We start from the raw sequence: 17613 nt of genomic DNA on the forward strand, positions 1-17613 counted from the left end.
GTGGAGCTTCAAGAAGCTGAAGGGGTTGTTTTAATGCAGGCATTGAACCATTAGCAGTAACACATGGATGCCCAAAGAATAAACGTGTTTTCACACAAGCATAACTCATTGGAGTGCGACTTACCTCCTTTTAAGATAGTTAATACATCTAGACTGCCATTTTGTTTCACACTACTAGCGAGCTGACACTCTTTTATTTAACTGTCTATAAACACGTGCAGACTCCAGAGGACGTATCGCTGGCAAAATATGCTCATGACGAGAGATGATGTTGAATTCCATGTTTAGAGTGTGCATGCAAAGAATAATCCGTATCCTACCCAGCATGTCAAACATTTAAAGAGTTTAAGCAGACAACGTAATATCCCAAAATCCTATGACCATTTCCTACTTACTGAGAACAATTACTGGCATTTTTCTGAAGGAAATGTGTGAAACAATAAGAGAATGTATGCTACATATATGACTGGGTTAAAAAAACTAAAGCATCAAACATCAGTTGTGTGAATGGCATTTTATCTTTTGATTGGTCTGACTAGAATTGCTGCCTCTCTGAGACGAGCCTTAATTCATTCTAATTATGAGTTACTAACGGAATTTACTCAAGGGTTGTTGATTCCAGAGGTAGAAAGAACATACATCAAAGATTCCTCACCGATTACGATTATATCTCTTTAAGAGTGGGCATTGCTCTATTTAGTCATGGACGCCCGGTTCTAGCAGAACAGATTATTTCATTGTGTACATCCCAGCAGGATGGCAACTACAGCGACTGATCCCCATGTGGGGCCCCCGGCTCAGTTCTTAGCCATCAGCTTGCCTGAAATGTGCGTTTTACATGTTTTCTTCACTGCTGTACCAACGGGTCATTGATTAAACATTAAAAGCACACAAAAAATAAGAAAAACAAGAAATAAGACAGACTGCAGACAGAAGCCATATTTGCTACAGCGCCATTTGATGACACTGCTTGTCAAGTTCCTAAATGCAATACATAAAATAAAAAAAGACGTTTTCATCTGTGAAGTTCCTAAAATTTGGCTCACTCAGAAGCAAACGGTTTTATTCAAGACCTTCAGACAATATCAGAGAGGTGAATACATTTTGTAAGATCTCTGTTAAGTCAGCATGTGGCATTGATGAATGAGAACGGGAAATGTTAGGTTGTTTGTTGCTGTTGTCATTTTACTAAATCTACTAAAGCTGTGCTTTTGAAACATTTTTCCATGGTGACCCCCAAGGTCTTATAAATTCCAGCTTGACACCCCAGGATTTCAGGCCCTTATATTAAATTTTAGGAAGGCGAGTAAAGAAAAAAAAAAAAACTGTTTACGTCTTACAAATGTTTTACAAAAGGATTTTCTCATAGTTTTGTGATTAACGTATGGCTAGTAAGATTTACAAATTTCTTTGATGCGAGGTCAAATGGGAGACGAGTTAACTTGCATTTCTTCATTAAGCATTTGTAGTATTTTGTGCAGTTTAATGTTTTTATACAGTACCATTCTGCTTTTGATGTTATAATGGTTTTGAAATCATATTTTTAAAGAGTTTAGCTACAGTGGATTCAGAAAGCGCTCAGGCCCCTTCACTCTCTGCGAACTATGTGGTAGATTTCATTTTAAATTAATACAGTTGCCATTTTTGCCCATCATTCTACACTTAATAACACAGCATGGCAAAGTGAAAACATGTTTTCAGAAAGGATTACAAATATATTGAAAATTAAACTCTGAAATCTGTTGTTTTTGTAAGTATTCAGACCCTTTGCGATGGCACACCAGGTTCTGCTCGGATACATCCTATTCGCTTGAATTCTCCTTGAGATGTCTCTTGAACTTCATTGCAGTCCACCTGTGACAAACTGAACTGATTGGACATTATGTAGAAAGGCACAGGCGTACCTGTATATAGAACATCCACAGCTCACACTGCATGTCACGACAATAACCAACCGTGAAGTCCAAGGAACTCTTTAGACCTCCACAATCAAACTGTGAGGTGTCATTGATCAGGGCAGAGGGATCAAACCATTTATAATGCATTGAGTGTTCAAAGAGCACTGCTGCCTGGATGAAGTTTGGAGTTGGAGATCTGGATAAACTGAGTAACTGGGCAAGAAGGATGTTGCTAAGGGAGGTGACCAAGGTCCCAGTGGTCACTTTAACAGAGCTTCACATGTCCTCTGCTGAGATGGGAGAACCATTTAGATGGACAACCACCTCGGCAGCATTCCATCAGTTAGGCATATACGGTAGGGTGGTTAGACATAAGCCACTCTTGAGTTAGTCATATGACAGTTTAAGGGACTCTTGGGAGCATGTAGGAAAAGATTCTGTAGTTTAATAAGGCATACATTGAAGCTTCTGGGCAGAACTCCAAGTGCCGTGTTTAGAACATTAGAACACTCTAGATGTGAACAGGCCATTCAGCCCAACAAAGCTTGCCAGTCCTATCCACTTATTGTATGTGACAAATAAAGAATTATTATTATTAGCATTATTCTTTCTTCCAAAAAAACATTGTTGAGTTTTGAAAATCCCCAACGTCTTACTCTCTCTTACACTACTTGGTCGCTTATTCCAAGTGTCTGTTGTTCTTTGTGTAAAGAAAAACTTCCTAATGTTTGTGCAAAATTTACCCTTAACAAGTTTCCAACTGTGTCCCCGTGTTCTTGATGAACTCATTTTAAAATAACAGTCTCGATCCACTGGACTAATTCTCTTCATAATTTTAAACACTTCAATCATGTCACCTCTTAATCTTCTTTTGCTTAAACTGTATAGGCTCAGCTCTTTTAATCTTTCCTCATAGTTCAACCCCTGTAGCCCTGGAATCAGCCTAGTCGCTCTTCTCTGGACCTTTTCTAGTGCTGCTATGTCCTTTTTGTAGCCTGGAGACCAAAACTGTACACAGGACTCAAGGTGAGGCCTCACCAGTGTGTTATAAATGTTGAGCAGAGCCTCCTTGGACTTGTACTCCACACATTGTGCTTTATAACCTGACATTCTGTTAGCCTTCTTAATGGCTTCTGAACACTGTCTGGAAGTCGATAGCTTAGAGCACAGGTGTCGAACTCCAGTCCTCAAGGGCCGTAGTGGCTGCATGTTTTTATTCTAATCATCTTCTTCATTAGTGAGCCGTTTTTACTGCTAATTAACTTCATTTGCTTTAGTTTTAATTACCTTGACTCAGGCCCCTTAGTTGTCTCTTTTTCCTTAATTAGTAGCCAAACAATAATGAGACAAACAAGCTATCATATGACCAGCTCACCTGTGCCCATCATACAATATCTGAAAATAAAGGAAGGTGAAGGTCTCAGTAAGGTTGGTCTCACAGGTCACCAGAACATTTTGACGGTGTTCTTAGAAAAAACAGAAAAATCAACAGATTTGGAAATGTCTGCTGTGGCAGAATGAGAGCAGCAACAAGCCATTGAATTAAATAACGAGCTTAATTAACAGCAAGAATCAGCTTCTCATTAAGAGACTGTTTGGAGTGAAATTGGTTGGAGTTTGAAATCCCAGTTTAGCTGGTCATCTGTTGGCTCGTTTCACATCTCATTTCTGTTTGGCTGCCATTTAATGAAGAAACAAATCAATTCAGAGGACTGAATTCTTAAAAACAGGGCTATTGAAATCAAGGGAAAAGGATTTCATTAGCAGTGAAAACTGCTCACTGATTAGGTAAAGGGTTTGAATGAAAACCTGTAGCCACTGTGGCCCTCCAGGCCCGGAGTTCGACACCCCTGGCTTAGAGTCCACTATGACTCCTAAATCCTTCTTATGAGGTGTACTCTCGAATTTCCGACTGCCCATTAAGTATTCAAACCTGACATTTTTACTTCCTATGTGTAATTCTTTACTGACATTAAATTTCATCTGCCATAAATCTGCTCAAGCCTGTCTGCTATCCAAGTCCTTCTGTGATGATATAACAGATTCCAAATTATCTGCTAATCCACCTATCTTGGTATCATCTGCAAACTTAACCAGCTTGTTACTTATATTCCTATCTAATAATAATAATAATAATTCATTACATTTATATAGCGCTTTTCTTTAGTACTCAAAGCGCTATCCACACAGGGAGGAACCGGGAAGCGAACCCACAATCTTCCACAGTCTCTTACTGCAAAGCAGCAGCACTACCACTGTGCCACCTCTAAATCCATCCATCTATCCATTCTCCAACCTGCTGAATCTGAACACAGGGTCATGGGGGTCTGCTGGAGCCAATTCCAGGCAACACAGGGCACAAGGCAGGAACCAATCCTGGGCAGGGTGCCAACCCACCGCAGGACACACACAAACACACCCACACACCAAGCACACACTAGGGCCAATTTAGAATCGCCAGTCCACCTAACCTGCATGTCTTTGGACTGTGGGAGGAAACCGGAGCGCCCGGAGGAAACCCACGCAGACACGAGGAGAACATGCAAACTCCACGCAGGGTGGACCCGGGAAGCGAACCCGGGTCTCCTAACTGCGAGGCAGCAGCGCTACCACTGCGCCACCGTGCCGCCCCCTATCTAAATCATTTATATATATATATATATATATATATATATATATATATATATATATATATATATATAGAGATATAGATATATATATATATATATATATATATATATATATATAGAGATATATTAAAAATAGCAGTGGCCCTAGCACTGACCCCTGCTGGTCACCACTCTTAACATCGGCCAGTTCTGATGAGGTTCCTCGCACCATCACCCTCTGCTTCCTGTGTGGTGGTAGCATAATACTGTGGATTTGCATGGACAGGGAGACTGACTCTATCAAATACAGAAAGGTGCGCCAGAGTACACATCTTTTCAGACTGGAAGAACAGTTTACCTTTCAGCATGACAATAACTTGAAGCATACAGCCAAGACAATGCTGGAGTGGCTTTGGAATGTTTGAGTGGCCCAGCCAAAGACCAGACTTAATCCTCAGAGAACATGTGTGGAGAGACCTGAAGATGGCAGTTTACAGACCCATGCCATCCAGTCTATTGAGCTTGAAAAGCTCTGCCAGGCAGAATGGGATAAACTACCCAAGTCCAGGTATGCAAAGCCTCTAGAGACTTACGCAAGAAAACTTGAAGCTGGAATTGCTACCAGATGGTCACCTACAAAATACATGAAGCGGGAGTCTGAATACTTTTATGAATGAGAGCTTTCAGCTTTTGGTTTTTAATAAATTTATAAACCTTTCAGTACTAGGGTGTTGTACTATGTTAGCCATTATGGATGTAATGAGAAGTTAAGCAAAATGTCAACTTTCATTAGCTAACTAGAAAGATTACAATATGTAAGCTTTCGAGGCAACCCAGGCCCCTTCTTCAGACGAGATGTATTTGTAATCCTTTCTGAAAACATGTTTTCACTCTGTCATTAGGGGTAATTGAGTGTAGATTTATGGACAAAAGTGGCAAATGTATGCATTTAAAATGAAATCTACAATGCAAGAAAGTGTGCAGAAATTGACTGGGGCTCAGTACATGCTGAATCCACTGTGTTTTCAGTGCCATTTAGGTGGTCTTGTCCTTATCCCTAAAGCTATAAATATGTCCCTGACTTGTTTTGAATGCTTGTTTCTTCATTTTGGTTTGCTTTATGAAAAATCTCTGCCATACTGTTGTATATCTGCAAGAGAGAGGAGGGGGATTTACAATAATCAATTCAGTGAGAACAGGTGAGTCACCAGGTGGAGACCAGCAACAAATTGGATAGGTTGGTCAGGTGATCCACAGCACCTAAGCAAAGTTAGCTTTACATTTGACAATCACGCTCAGTTTCTTGAGGGGGGCCACCCTACTTCCCCTGCTCAGACAATGCTTAATTCACAGATGATCGTGAACACGCTGACATATGACAAATTGGATTGTGACACCACAAAGGTTGGGAAACACTGCTATACACGGTTTTGAAAATCAGTTGGAAAAATTCTTACTTTTATATATGTTACAAACTTAGAATCTGGGACAATAAAATGTCAAAACAATTTTCCAGACAGAATACTTTTGTTTGGTACTGTACAAGTGTACCAGTTGATTAGCATCCCTGTCCTCACCGGTGTTCTTAATCTCTTGAGTAATGACCAAACAAATGAGATCGCGAGTGCAAGTGGCAGAAATGAGATTTCTTTGCAGGGCCATTGGGCTGATGCTCATGATTCAGTAGACCCTCAGTGTTGAGCCGCTGCTCCTCCTCCAGATCTAGAAGAGTCACTTGAGGTGGTTTGGAGATGTCATAAGGATGCCTCTCCAGGCGGCTTTCCCATGGAGCTGCTCTGGTCATGCAGCAGACTCCGGACTTGTTGTAGGAAGCAGCAACCCAAGTTTTTCGTAGATGGTCTCCCATCCAAATACTGTCTGGGCCTGAACAGGCTTCTCACAATCCTAATCTTAAGCATGGTGGAACCGGGCAATCGAAGGCCGTTTTATGACCAATGTTGTAGCCGTTATGTAATGTTGCGGGATTATACCTCTCGGCTGTCTTTGGGAACACCTGGGAATTTCTTAAGAGGAGCTGGAATCCATAGCTGGAGACAGGGAAGTCTGAGCTAACCTGCTTGGCCTACTGTCACCAGGAAAAGTGATGACAGAAGATGGGATGAAAATAAGTGCAATGCTTACTAAATACACAGAGCCCAGTTCCGCATTGACTATTGAGGGAATTCCCCTGCTGTCTACATTTTTTTTCAGTTGCCCATATTTTTACACACACCCCTTTTTATCTCAAATTTCAGTGACTATATTTGGAGAAGTAAATCTTTTATAGAAAAGCCATCTTTAAATGCATGTCTCCACTCAGTGCATTTTGAAATGTGTGCTGTGCTTCATCAGTGTTCTCTGTGAACAGTTTTTTTGCACAGTCATGTAATCTCAGTCTTTCAACTAGAGGCCCTTTAGCTTTTGGCATATGCAGAATTTATGATACTAAATAATTTTGATAAATTTCTGTTTTAAAAGTAAGTGATTCTTTTAGTGTGTATGTGGTTACTTAGTTATGGGCTGTGTCATTTTGTAATTTGTACTCATAAATCCATAAAGGTGAAGAATATTAAAAAATAAATAAATAAATAAATAAAAATAGTCCTCATGTGAAAAGAAAACATAATAAAAATCATAAATAATGCTGTAGACATCTCAAATAGAGTCTGTGGTGAAGGCAAGATTTGTACATCACTTGCTGCAGTTTAATACCCACTGTTACCTGCTTCTGTTGTCATGGTGACTGTCAGCCATGGCCCTTCTGTCTTGGCCTTGTTGTTTCCATGGAAACACACCACTGATTAACTATTTGGGTAGCACAGCAGAATAGATTTTTTTATTTAAGGGTATGTGGGTTAACAAAGGTTTTAAGACTTGTTCACCCAAGAGATGCCTGTTGTATGTTAGTTTTGTTTTTGGGGGTGTGTCTGTGATTAGCTTAAAAAGAACAGCCGCAGTTCTGTTGGCCATTGTTTTGGTAAGATAAAATAATTTAGGTAGAGTTTATGAAGTACTGAAGAAGCTTCTTATTTGCATTTTTCACACTTCATTATAAATTACACTTTTTGAGACACAAATTAAGGTACTTTAAATAGAAAGGTAAATGTAGGTTAGTACTTATTACGAGTGGGTAGGGGATGGCTTACAATCCTATCACAGTATAACTAAAAATTTCTGTCAGTTTCTGCAGACAGTGACATAATGTATGGACAGGCCCCGGGGTACAAATGAAATCTGTTTCTTAGTCTGTCTTTAAGTGGAATTTGTGGGTAATACAGAACATGTACATACAGTTCTTATTTAGGTAGTCAAATGTTTGCCTTGGTATAGGGTATATTCTTTACCTTTCTATGCATACACTGTCACATGATCCGTCTTAAAACGGTTCCTTCCTCGAGCCAACAAATTGCTAAAGCAATGTTTTCGTGAACGTCGTAAAGTGCTGTAGTGCGTGTATTTGCTATTGCGCATCACCTTGAGGGTACACTATGTTGTGTGTAACGTAAATTTCGTCATCAGCCCTGGCTCCCTAAGCCTCGCATCAGCAACCAAAAAGACGACTGTGCACCTGCTAGACAAGAAAACATCCACTTGTTGGAGGAAGTGTCACTAGCCGCACCTACAACACACACTCCAGCATTAAAAGCACACACACAGAGAGAGAGCAAACGTTCACAAATTCACTATGAGAAATCACCCAGACACTCTGCAAAGATTTGTGCAGCAGAAATGGAATACAGCAAACTGAGAAGGCGATTCATACTTTCAGCCAAAGACCATAAGAAAACAATAGGGCACGGGTGGGCAGATTCAGTCCTGGAGGGCCACAGTGGCTGCAGGTTTCTGTTCCAACCCAATTGCTTAATTAAAAACCAATCCTTGCCAATAATTTAATTTCATGGCTTGTTAGTGCTGTAACTCTGCCATGTCAAGTTATTCTCATATCCTAGATTTTTTTTTCCTTTCTAAGGATATCATCCAAATGATTTGAAGTCTAAAACAGACGAGTTATTCTCAGTGCTTCACTTTTTTCTCTTCACTTTCCTTCCAAGTATTTAATTAAACCCAATAGTGCATGATAAATACACACTGGTGTAAATGGAAACAAGCTAAATGGAGAAATGCTGGTCTCTTTTGTCATTTGCATGTTATTGCTAATTAGGAGCAATTAAAAATCAAGAATACAGCTGTTTAAGGCTAAAATAAGCAATAAGGGTTCAAAATCTTAACGAGTGAGACAACTAAAGTGAAGCAGAAGTGTTACTTGAGCAATAAGTGCTTCTTATTAAGAAATTGGGTTGGAACAAAAACCTGCAGCCACTGCGGCCCTCCAGGACTGAATCTGCCCACCACTGCAATAGGGTAATAATTTTCAAGAACTGGCCCAAAATTGTTGCAGTAATAAATCTTTTGTTACTGTTTTGCAGGGTCTCATTTGTTTTCTGACTCTCGGAGGGCACTTTAAGGTTATTTTTGATGAGTGCTTCTCCAGGCGGCTCGATTTTATATATTTGGCCTGTACTGCCTTCCTTACGCCGGTACTTCCCAGCTTTTATGGTACCGCTAGCCAGTTTTGCCCCTTTTTTAAAATTCAATTGACAACCCACTAGCAGCAATTGTAAACCCGCCAACCTTGGTGAAATGAGCGTGATTTGGGGTTCTGTTTGTGTGATCCAAAATACTCCTACGCTTTTATGCATTGAGCGTTCGCTTAGAAATACATTGGTCGCCAGTTGTCGCATACACAAATCCCACTCCTGCAACTTCAGAAAAAATGCACACTGGTTGGATTAAGTCAATAGGGATGTCGGAGAACATGGAGCATTCTGCTACTGCCCTCGCTTTGCTATGATTGTGTAAATGAAGTCTTTAACTGAGAATTTCTGGAAAAGTTGTGTAGTATGACAATCTGTCTCCATGCTTGTTAGTGCTGTGGTCCTCAAACAGATTACATTACAGTAATCGCCTCTCTTGAACCAATACAAGTACAGCTTTTCTGATTCTTGCTTGCAGCGCTGTTGCACAGCAGACACAACACAAGATGCAACTTCTTTCTAAACCCTCTTCTTGTTTTCAGCAACTCACCAATGGGGTTGAACCTCACAGTACTCTTGAGTAATATGTTGTTCTTACAATTTCTCTCTTTCCTTTACAGGGCAAATGTTTGAAGACACTGAAAGGTCACAGTAACTATGTATTCTGTTGCAACTTTAATCCACAGTCCAATCTCATTGTATCTGGTTCCGTAAGTATTTACTTCACGGTTGTATGGGGGTGTTTATGTGTAAAATAAATACTTAAAACTTCAGTACTGTGCAAAATGCCTTAGGCAGCAATGCTTTCAAAAATGATAAAATGATTTACTGCAAAGGGCAATAAACAGTTAAAAAAAAGTTAATCATTTTTTGGTGCGTCATGTGCAGAGGAGAAATGCTGGGTATATTGGGAAAAGGATTTTAAAGATAGAGCTGCCAGGAAAGAGGAAAAGAGGAAGGCCTAAGACGAGGTTTATGGATGTGGTGAGAGAGGATATGCAGGTAGTGGGTGTGACAGAGCAAGATGGAGAGGACAGGAAAATATGGAGCAAGATGATCAATTGAGATGACCCCTAATGGGAGCAGCCGGCCGAAAGAAGACGACGACCCTTTGCCTTTTAAACTGCATCAAATCCTTTCGGTCCTTTGTTTTTTGTGCAGTTTTATAAGGAAATCGCCTGGTCATTTGTTGCAAGCATCATGGAGAACTCGGCACAGTTCTCGTGCAGGCCGGCCGGCTGGCTTCCTGTCTTCTTGGCTTCTATTCCTCCAGGTTATCTCAGACAGGTCTGTGGAGACCATACCATCTTTGGCAGAACTTTTTGTTCGGAAGAGGGTTCTTTATGAACTTGCCCATGGGTTTGGGGTCATTGAAGTTGGGGCCAATCAGCCGACATTCTGATGGTATTGCATGATGGATGAGAATCTGCTTGTGCTTCTTAGCATTAGGGATTTCATTTATCCTGATCAGACCACCTACCCTAAACCTGCAGAAAAACCCATGGCATACTTCACTGTTGGCTGTTGCTCTTCTATAGACCAGCTGCCTCCTGTTTGAGTCAAAAAGTTTAAATTTGGACTTGCCAGTTCAGGGCAGTGGCTATCACTGTTTAGGACACCAGTCCTTGTGCTTTGTTTGGAAATGTTGGCGAGTCTCTTGGCTCTGCTTGTATTTTGGAGGAATGGCTTTTTTGGCAACAACTGTCCCATGAAGACCAATTATGATGAGACTTGTCCAGACTGTGGAGAGAGGTGTACTTGGGACCCTCAGTGATTTCTGTAAGTTCTGTAAGAGCTGGTAGTAGACTGGACTACTTCTGACTTTGAAGTCTCGTTCGGTTGTTGTATCTCTCAACTGCTGCAACAGCACATCCGGAAACTCCTTTCTACTTGGGGAAGTCCATGCTGATGGAGGATGACCGCTTGGTGTCTGCTTGCGATACAGTAAGGACTGATGATTTGAAGGTTCAGCTGTCTTATCTGACACTACCTTTAAGTTTGTGTCCTTCTACTTTCTGTTTTAGTTCATTAACTCTTTTAGGGCTTTTTTTTTGTTTTGTTTTTCTCCTCCCAGGGCTGAATATTTTTCCAAAAACTTAACTTTTTTTTTAAAAAGAACACAAAGCAGTGGTTTAACATATCAAATCAGCAAAAAATACTTACTTTTGACAAATGTTACTGTCTTGCATGTTGTATGAGCCTGCATACTATATGATTTCACATACATATCACATACATGTTACACAGCAAAGTCTTGCAAAGTGTGATCTCGCACAAAGCAGCCAATTTCAGTCATTGCCACATTCAGTCATTGCTTACAATACGTTTTGCCCTGGTGCCTCCTTTTCAATTGTCTGTTGCTGCATTTTCTCACATATATTGTTAGTGTGTACTATAGAGAGAGACAAGTCACCCATTTAAAATCGTGCCATGCCACTGCCACCAAGTTTTCGGCCGGCATGAAAACCGGATTGTCACCTCTTTTCATCTTCAGCCTGTCTGACTTCAACTGTGAAGGCCTGTGTCTCCTGTTAACCCTCACTGTGCCACAAGCTCCATGAACAATTCTGGGCATGCATAAAAATTGTCTATGTACACAACATGACCTAAATGTTCATAGCCCTGAAGCAGCTCCAGCACAACCTGACTTGTCAAGGGACAGTTCTCTCTCTTTGAAAGAAATACTTTCCTGTATATGTGATGACTTTCAGGCAGAAACCAGTGTTTGCTTCTGCCAGAACAAAATCCTTTATGGCATACTTTGTGGGCTTGTTTGGCATATATTGGTGGACAAAAAGGCGTCCCTTGTATTTTATCATAGATTTCATGCACAGACAAATCACGGCCAGGCTGACAAAATTATTTATATGTGTGAATTTCCCCTTGGGATTAATAAAGTATCTGTCTATCTCTGTCTCTATCTATCTGTCTGTCTGTCTCTCTATCTCTCTATCTATCTGTCTATCTATCTCTGTCTATCTATCTATCTCTGTCCTTTATGGCATACTTTGTGGGCTTGTTTGGCATATATTGGCGGACAAAAAGGCGTCCCTTGTATTTTATCATAGATTTCATGCACAGACAAATCACGGCCAGGCTGATAAAATTATTTATATGTGTGAATTTCCCCTTGGGATTAATAAAGTATCTGTCTATCTCTATGTCTATGTCTGTCTGTCTGTCTGTCTGTCTGTCTGTGTCCGTCTCTCTCTCTCTATCTCTCTATCTCTGTCTATCTATATGTTGGTTTCACAACGTCGAGCAGGGGCTGAACTTTATACATGGGGTTATACGCCTGGCTCACCCATTGGGATTTGTTTCTGGTTATCACAGAAGTGAATAAACTTTGCAGCAGCCCGTACCTATCATCACGTGGCATAACCCGTTCAAAGCCACCAGGGGACAATACACATTTGGACCAATGCTCCCATCTCTATTTGTAATGCCACAAAGCCCTTCATCTCATCTTCTGTTGTGGGTTTCCACTTTGAAAAAACGAGAATGCAGTGCAGGCGCAGCCTGCAATTCAAAAAATTGCTCTGCCTACCTGTTTGTCTCGTCTGACAGTAGCTGGAAGCAGCATCAGGAGAGATCAGCCTGAAGTTTTCCAGTGGCTGGTAATCTGTTGTGTCCAACAGCAAGTCGTGCTGTCTTGTGAAGTCCGGTAGCCAGTTTGACTCCCCCGGATCAATGTCTGGGTATTCCTCCCACATGAACCTTGCTGTACGTGCATCAGCTGCACAAATGCACTCGGCTAGCAGCCGATCAGCTGGGGCGGCATCAGCTGGTGTCCGATCAGCTGATGCCAGTTCCTCACTCTCTTGCTCGATCTCCTGATCACTGTCAGCAAAATCACATTCTGAAAAATCAGAGTCCGACTCGGCGATAATGCACAGAAATCGTCTGCTGAGTATTTTCATATCTGCACTCGCTTCGCTCCCTCGTGAGATGTTGATGCCATCTTGCCTTTGTTTACATTTCGTAACTCATGCACACGCAAGGATTAGATGCCAAGTCAATGAGTCTAACATTCCTCCGAGCAGAGAGGGAATGCCTGTGACATAACAATGAGTTTTGTCGCCATTAACAGCTGATTGTCGCCCTCCAGCCCTGGATGTCTACAAAAGTCGACATCCACCCTAAAAGAGTTAATGTTAGCTCTGTCCACTCATGATGTCATTAAGCACTAGCACGCTTTGTTTAATCCTGCACTGGGCTTATTGACCTACAAGGGAGTCAACTTTTTATGTGAACTAGGGGGCTTTGCCCCCTGCTCGCTTCGCTCTCCAACCCTCTGGCCTATGCTATGCACTAGTCTCTGCGGTTCTGCTGCTCGCATATGGGGATGCGAATGTACAATTTAAACAGATTTTTTATTTTCATGGGAATTGCTACATATGCATCAATGCAATGTACTGTATAACTGCCCATGATTGAATTTTGTTTCTTTCCTTCTATTAAATAAAACGACTTTTTTGAATGTTTGGTTCTGAGATTTGTTAATTGTCATAACAAAAACTATTCTAACCAGAAACTGTTAATGTTTTAATACGAATGGCGTATCAAGATCTCCTTTGGTATCTACTGTTAGCCTCAGAAGATGTACTACATTACCTTTATTGGATACACAGTTCGTTCTACGGTAATTCATGCGTTGTAAGACCGGACGTTGTTAATGGTTTTAGATATTCTTCGTGATATTGTAAGTTGTTGTTTTCATCTTCCGCATGATCACCACCAACTGTTTCAGCATAGTCTATTGATACGCGTTTTCACCAATTTGCAGTGTAACCACTCAACATTTTTGTACGCATTTAACCAATTTGCAGTGTAACCGATCAACATTTTTGGTGTTAATTTGTTTGACTTTCTAATTTCGCGGTGCAAGGATTGCGCGTGTACTCATTTTTTTATGTTGATAACCCTTTGGGATGAAATTCTTCAATAAGATTTGGACATAATACGTCATCTTTACTTAGGAACTTAAAGTGAGGAAAGTGTGTCTGACAAAAGCATTCACACAAATGAGAGGTGAGAGGACCGTGGTCTTGTTTGAAACTGAGAGGAGGGTGTGACTTGAAAAAATCTCAAGGCAAAAGTCTCGTCTCTCTTCCAAAAAGGCTTGTCGCGTCAAAGGATTTTTTTTTATATAATAGAGAGAAATGTTATATGTTACTTTCTTTAAGAGATTAAAAACTTTCTTAGTAAAATGTAATCTAATGGAAAGTAAATTGTTTGTAAATTGATCTTTTTTTAATGACACTAATACAGATGACAAAAAGTAAAAATTTAAGACAAAATTTATATATCGTCTTTATATGAAAGACTAGGTTTCTTAAGATTTTGCACAGTATTTTATACTCAATTATGACAGTTAAGTATAAAAGCAAGATAGATTTTCATTTACAATATTGTATCAAGAAGTGCTTTTTTTTTTTTTTTTAAATCAATTAAAAAATTAGGCCTTTAGTTGTTCTGCACACTTTGTTCTTATCTCGTAAAGCTTTATTGCTTTAGAACAATTTCCATCTGTACTTAAATTTCAAGTTGGACAAGGGTTGGTTTGCTGTAATTATTTGTTATATTTATGCAAATTGTTTTGTTAATTGAATCTTGGCAGTTTGATGAAAGCGTCAGGATATGGGATGTGAAAACAGGAAAATGCCTTAAGACGCTTCCGGCTCACTCTGACCCCGTCTCTGCCGTAAGTGAAACTTGATTTCTTTCTTGTTTTTGTTTCGTTTGTAGTAACTATAACTCGCAGTTTTAACATGCAGTTTTCTCCACTGTGGTGTTCTGGGCTGGTAATATCACTTCAACAGAGGCCCACCAATCAACAAGCTAATTATAAGGGGAAGCTCAATTGTAGGGTGCACTCTGGACCCCCTGGAGGTCATAACAAATGAGAGAATTACAACAAAACTGAGTGCCATTATGAACAAAGCTGCACATCCTCTCTGTGACACAACACCACTGTGGACTTTGAGCCAACAAATTATTCAGCAGAAGTGTGTCAAGAAACGTGACTGAGGCTCCTTCCTAAAGAGCCTCACTAGGACTGTGACAGCCAAGTCGTATGTTTTCTTTGTTTTTAATTTTCTTCTTTGTTCAAACCAAAATGTGTGTGTCCATCTGTCTATTTTTTTATTTATTTATATACTTATGTATTTATGTATTTATTTACTTAAAGAGCTTCTGTAAGAACCCAAATTTCCTGTCGGGGTACAAATAGTTTCTCTCTCTCTCTCTCTCTCTCTCTCTCTCTCTCTATCTATTGATCGACTGATCTATCAGTTGTACAGTACTATAAACATAAAATGTTTTGATCTTCTTCCTGGTGAGAATTAACAAAGTACACCAAAGATGAACTGTACCAAATGATGTCGGCACTTACACAGCAGATATCCTAACTTTATTATGTATAATGGATTTTGGAACAGAGTGACAAAGAAAGCTCTCTGATGTGGATAAACATGGCTTGACCAGTCTATTGGAAGACGTCTTTCCAAGCCCATTCCCAGCACTGTATTCCTTGACAAAGGTTGCAGATTTAAGTTCACCTGGTTGTCCTTAGTAAATCAGGAGGCAACAGACTATTGCTTGCACCTCTTGCTGCTTTTGTGTTAAAATTTCAGTTTTTTTTTTTTTTTCTTCTTTCTCCCGCTTATTTTGAAAAGGAGCTTCCTAGATGAGCTTCTCCCTGCACCATGCTTGGCCATTTTCCATTGGACCATTCTTTCAAACCTCTAACTGCTGTTTTAAATTACCTGCAAGTCCATAAACTCACACTTACACATATAATGGAATAGAATAGACAAAGGACATCAGCACAATCGCATCTGGCCCCGCCAGACTAGTTACCCACTAACTTATAAAATGTTGGTCGGGATTCTTCAAGTTGACCACGATACACCTACATGCTAGCAGTGGGGTATAGGCATTTACAATCAATTTGTCATTTTACACTTTAACCCCTTTGAGAGACCAAACACAGTTGTTAATGGGTTAGGAGTGATTTTGACACCAAGGCTGTTTTTAAGTCAAAGATTTTTGTCCTAATTGATGTTAATTTAGTTCACTCCCAAAATGTGGCCTAGTGAGGCTGGAGCTAGATTGCAACGCTTGCAGATTGGATCTTGCCCTGGATACATTTTGGTCAATTTTAAATGAGATAAATGTGATTGAATTATTGAATGCTTTGCACATATAGAGCTAGATTGAATTCCATGCCTTCCACTCCTTTTCTGAGATATTAATTTGAAGATCCTTTTCCCACCCTATCGTAGGATCTTTGAAGTGAAGATTCTTTTAGCTCCCTAGAAGTTTTTAATTAGTTGGCGGCATTAGCTGCTGATCTGGAGGGAGTGGTGTTGGGTAGGGGGTTCTCACTAAAGAATTTGTACTGGTAAATAATAGTCACAAAAACAATAGTTAAGTAATGTAAACACTTATATGCTGCTTGGGCTCAATTTTGAATGAAACAAAGGAATATCATTCAAAAATTATTATTTAATGCATTCTACTAATACATACAATTTCGTTCTATCTTTACTGTTATAAAAATATTTAGTACACCAGAATATTATCTCTCTCTGTGTTTTTAATGAAATAACCAGAAATTAAAATTGCTCAAACTTTCAAAGCAGTTAAGAGTCCTTGAGTGCACCCCAGCATTATGCCTTATGGACATTTTTTAACTTGTTCTAATAATTAGGCTGTCCGTATCCTATTATTTGCATTGTGTTATAAAGTTAAATTATCAAAAGGGATGAGAGGTGCAGGAATATTTGGGCAGTAAAGTTATTGCCTAATGTCAGGGTCAGAATTACGTCTCAAAACAACTCGCAACAAAATTATGAGCTGCAGTTGCTGCAATTGCACCATTCCTCTTTCACTGGCATTGTCGTCTTAATTGAATCATTTCTAGCAGCCAATCAGTGTAAGGAATATCAGAATGAGAACAGGAGTGTTGTGTGGCAGTTAAACACACACCACATACCATCATGGTTGCAGTGCGCCCCCACTGGCAGCGATAATAATAAATTAATGTGGTTCAACAATGGATGCAGCAAAGCCTTTACTGAACATCCCTCACCCCTCCATCCAAGGTCAATATCTATAGATTACTGGGCACTAATTTCAATGTGAGGGGAAACAGTGCAGCATTCTGAGGAGCAGAGACTTGCACATGTCCTACCCAGCTTGTCTGAACAATTTGGAAATTAAACATGTTTAATATTCATGCGCATTCAGGGACTGACTCTTCACTTATACATTTCACTTATACTCTTCTACATTTATATAAACACATCTTTGCCATTCATTTTGGCCTTCCATCCACAATACAACACACTAAGAACACCCTTCAGTGTGTACATTTGAAAGTTACGGTCTTGCACTGTGGATGGAGTTAGCTCAGCTTTTCAAAATTGTGGATCTATGATTGCCATGTTGTCAGGAACTGCTTTCGGTTTTGTGCCTTGACATGTCATCTTTACCGTGGGGATAGTCATTCCCTAACTTCTTTGCATCAGCTGGTGGGTACTGTTCCTTGAAACTGTCAAATATTTT

General features: G+C 40.0%; 1 protein-coding gene across 1 annotated transcript in view; it reads left to right on the forward strand.

Annotated features, from left to right (window-relative positions):
• wdr5 (WD repeat domain 5) overlaps window positions 1-17613 on the forward strand; it is an 86294-nt gene that overhangs the window by 46862 nt on the left and 21819 nt on the right. The window contains exons 6-7 of the mRNA XM_028809089.2: window positions 9663-9752; window positions 14663-14746. Coding sequence (XP_028664922.1) covers window positions 9663-9752; window positions 14663-14746 — 174 coding nt within the window. The remainder of the gene's footprint in view (window positions 1-9662; window positions 9753-14662; window positions 14747-17613) is intronic.

The sequence above is a fragment of the Erpetoichthys calabaricus genome, chromosome 9 (assembly GCF_900747795.2).
Source record: "Erpetoichthys calabaricus chromosome 9, fErpCal1.3, whole genome shotgun sequence".
Classification (NCBI taxonomy): Eukaryota; Metazoa; Chordata; class Cladistia; order Polypteriformes; family Polypteridae; genus Erpetoichthys; species Erpetoichthys calabaricus.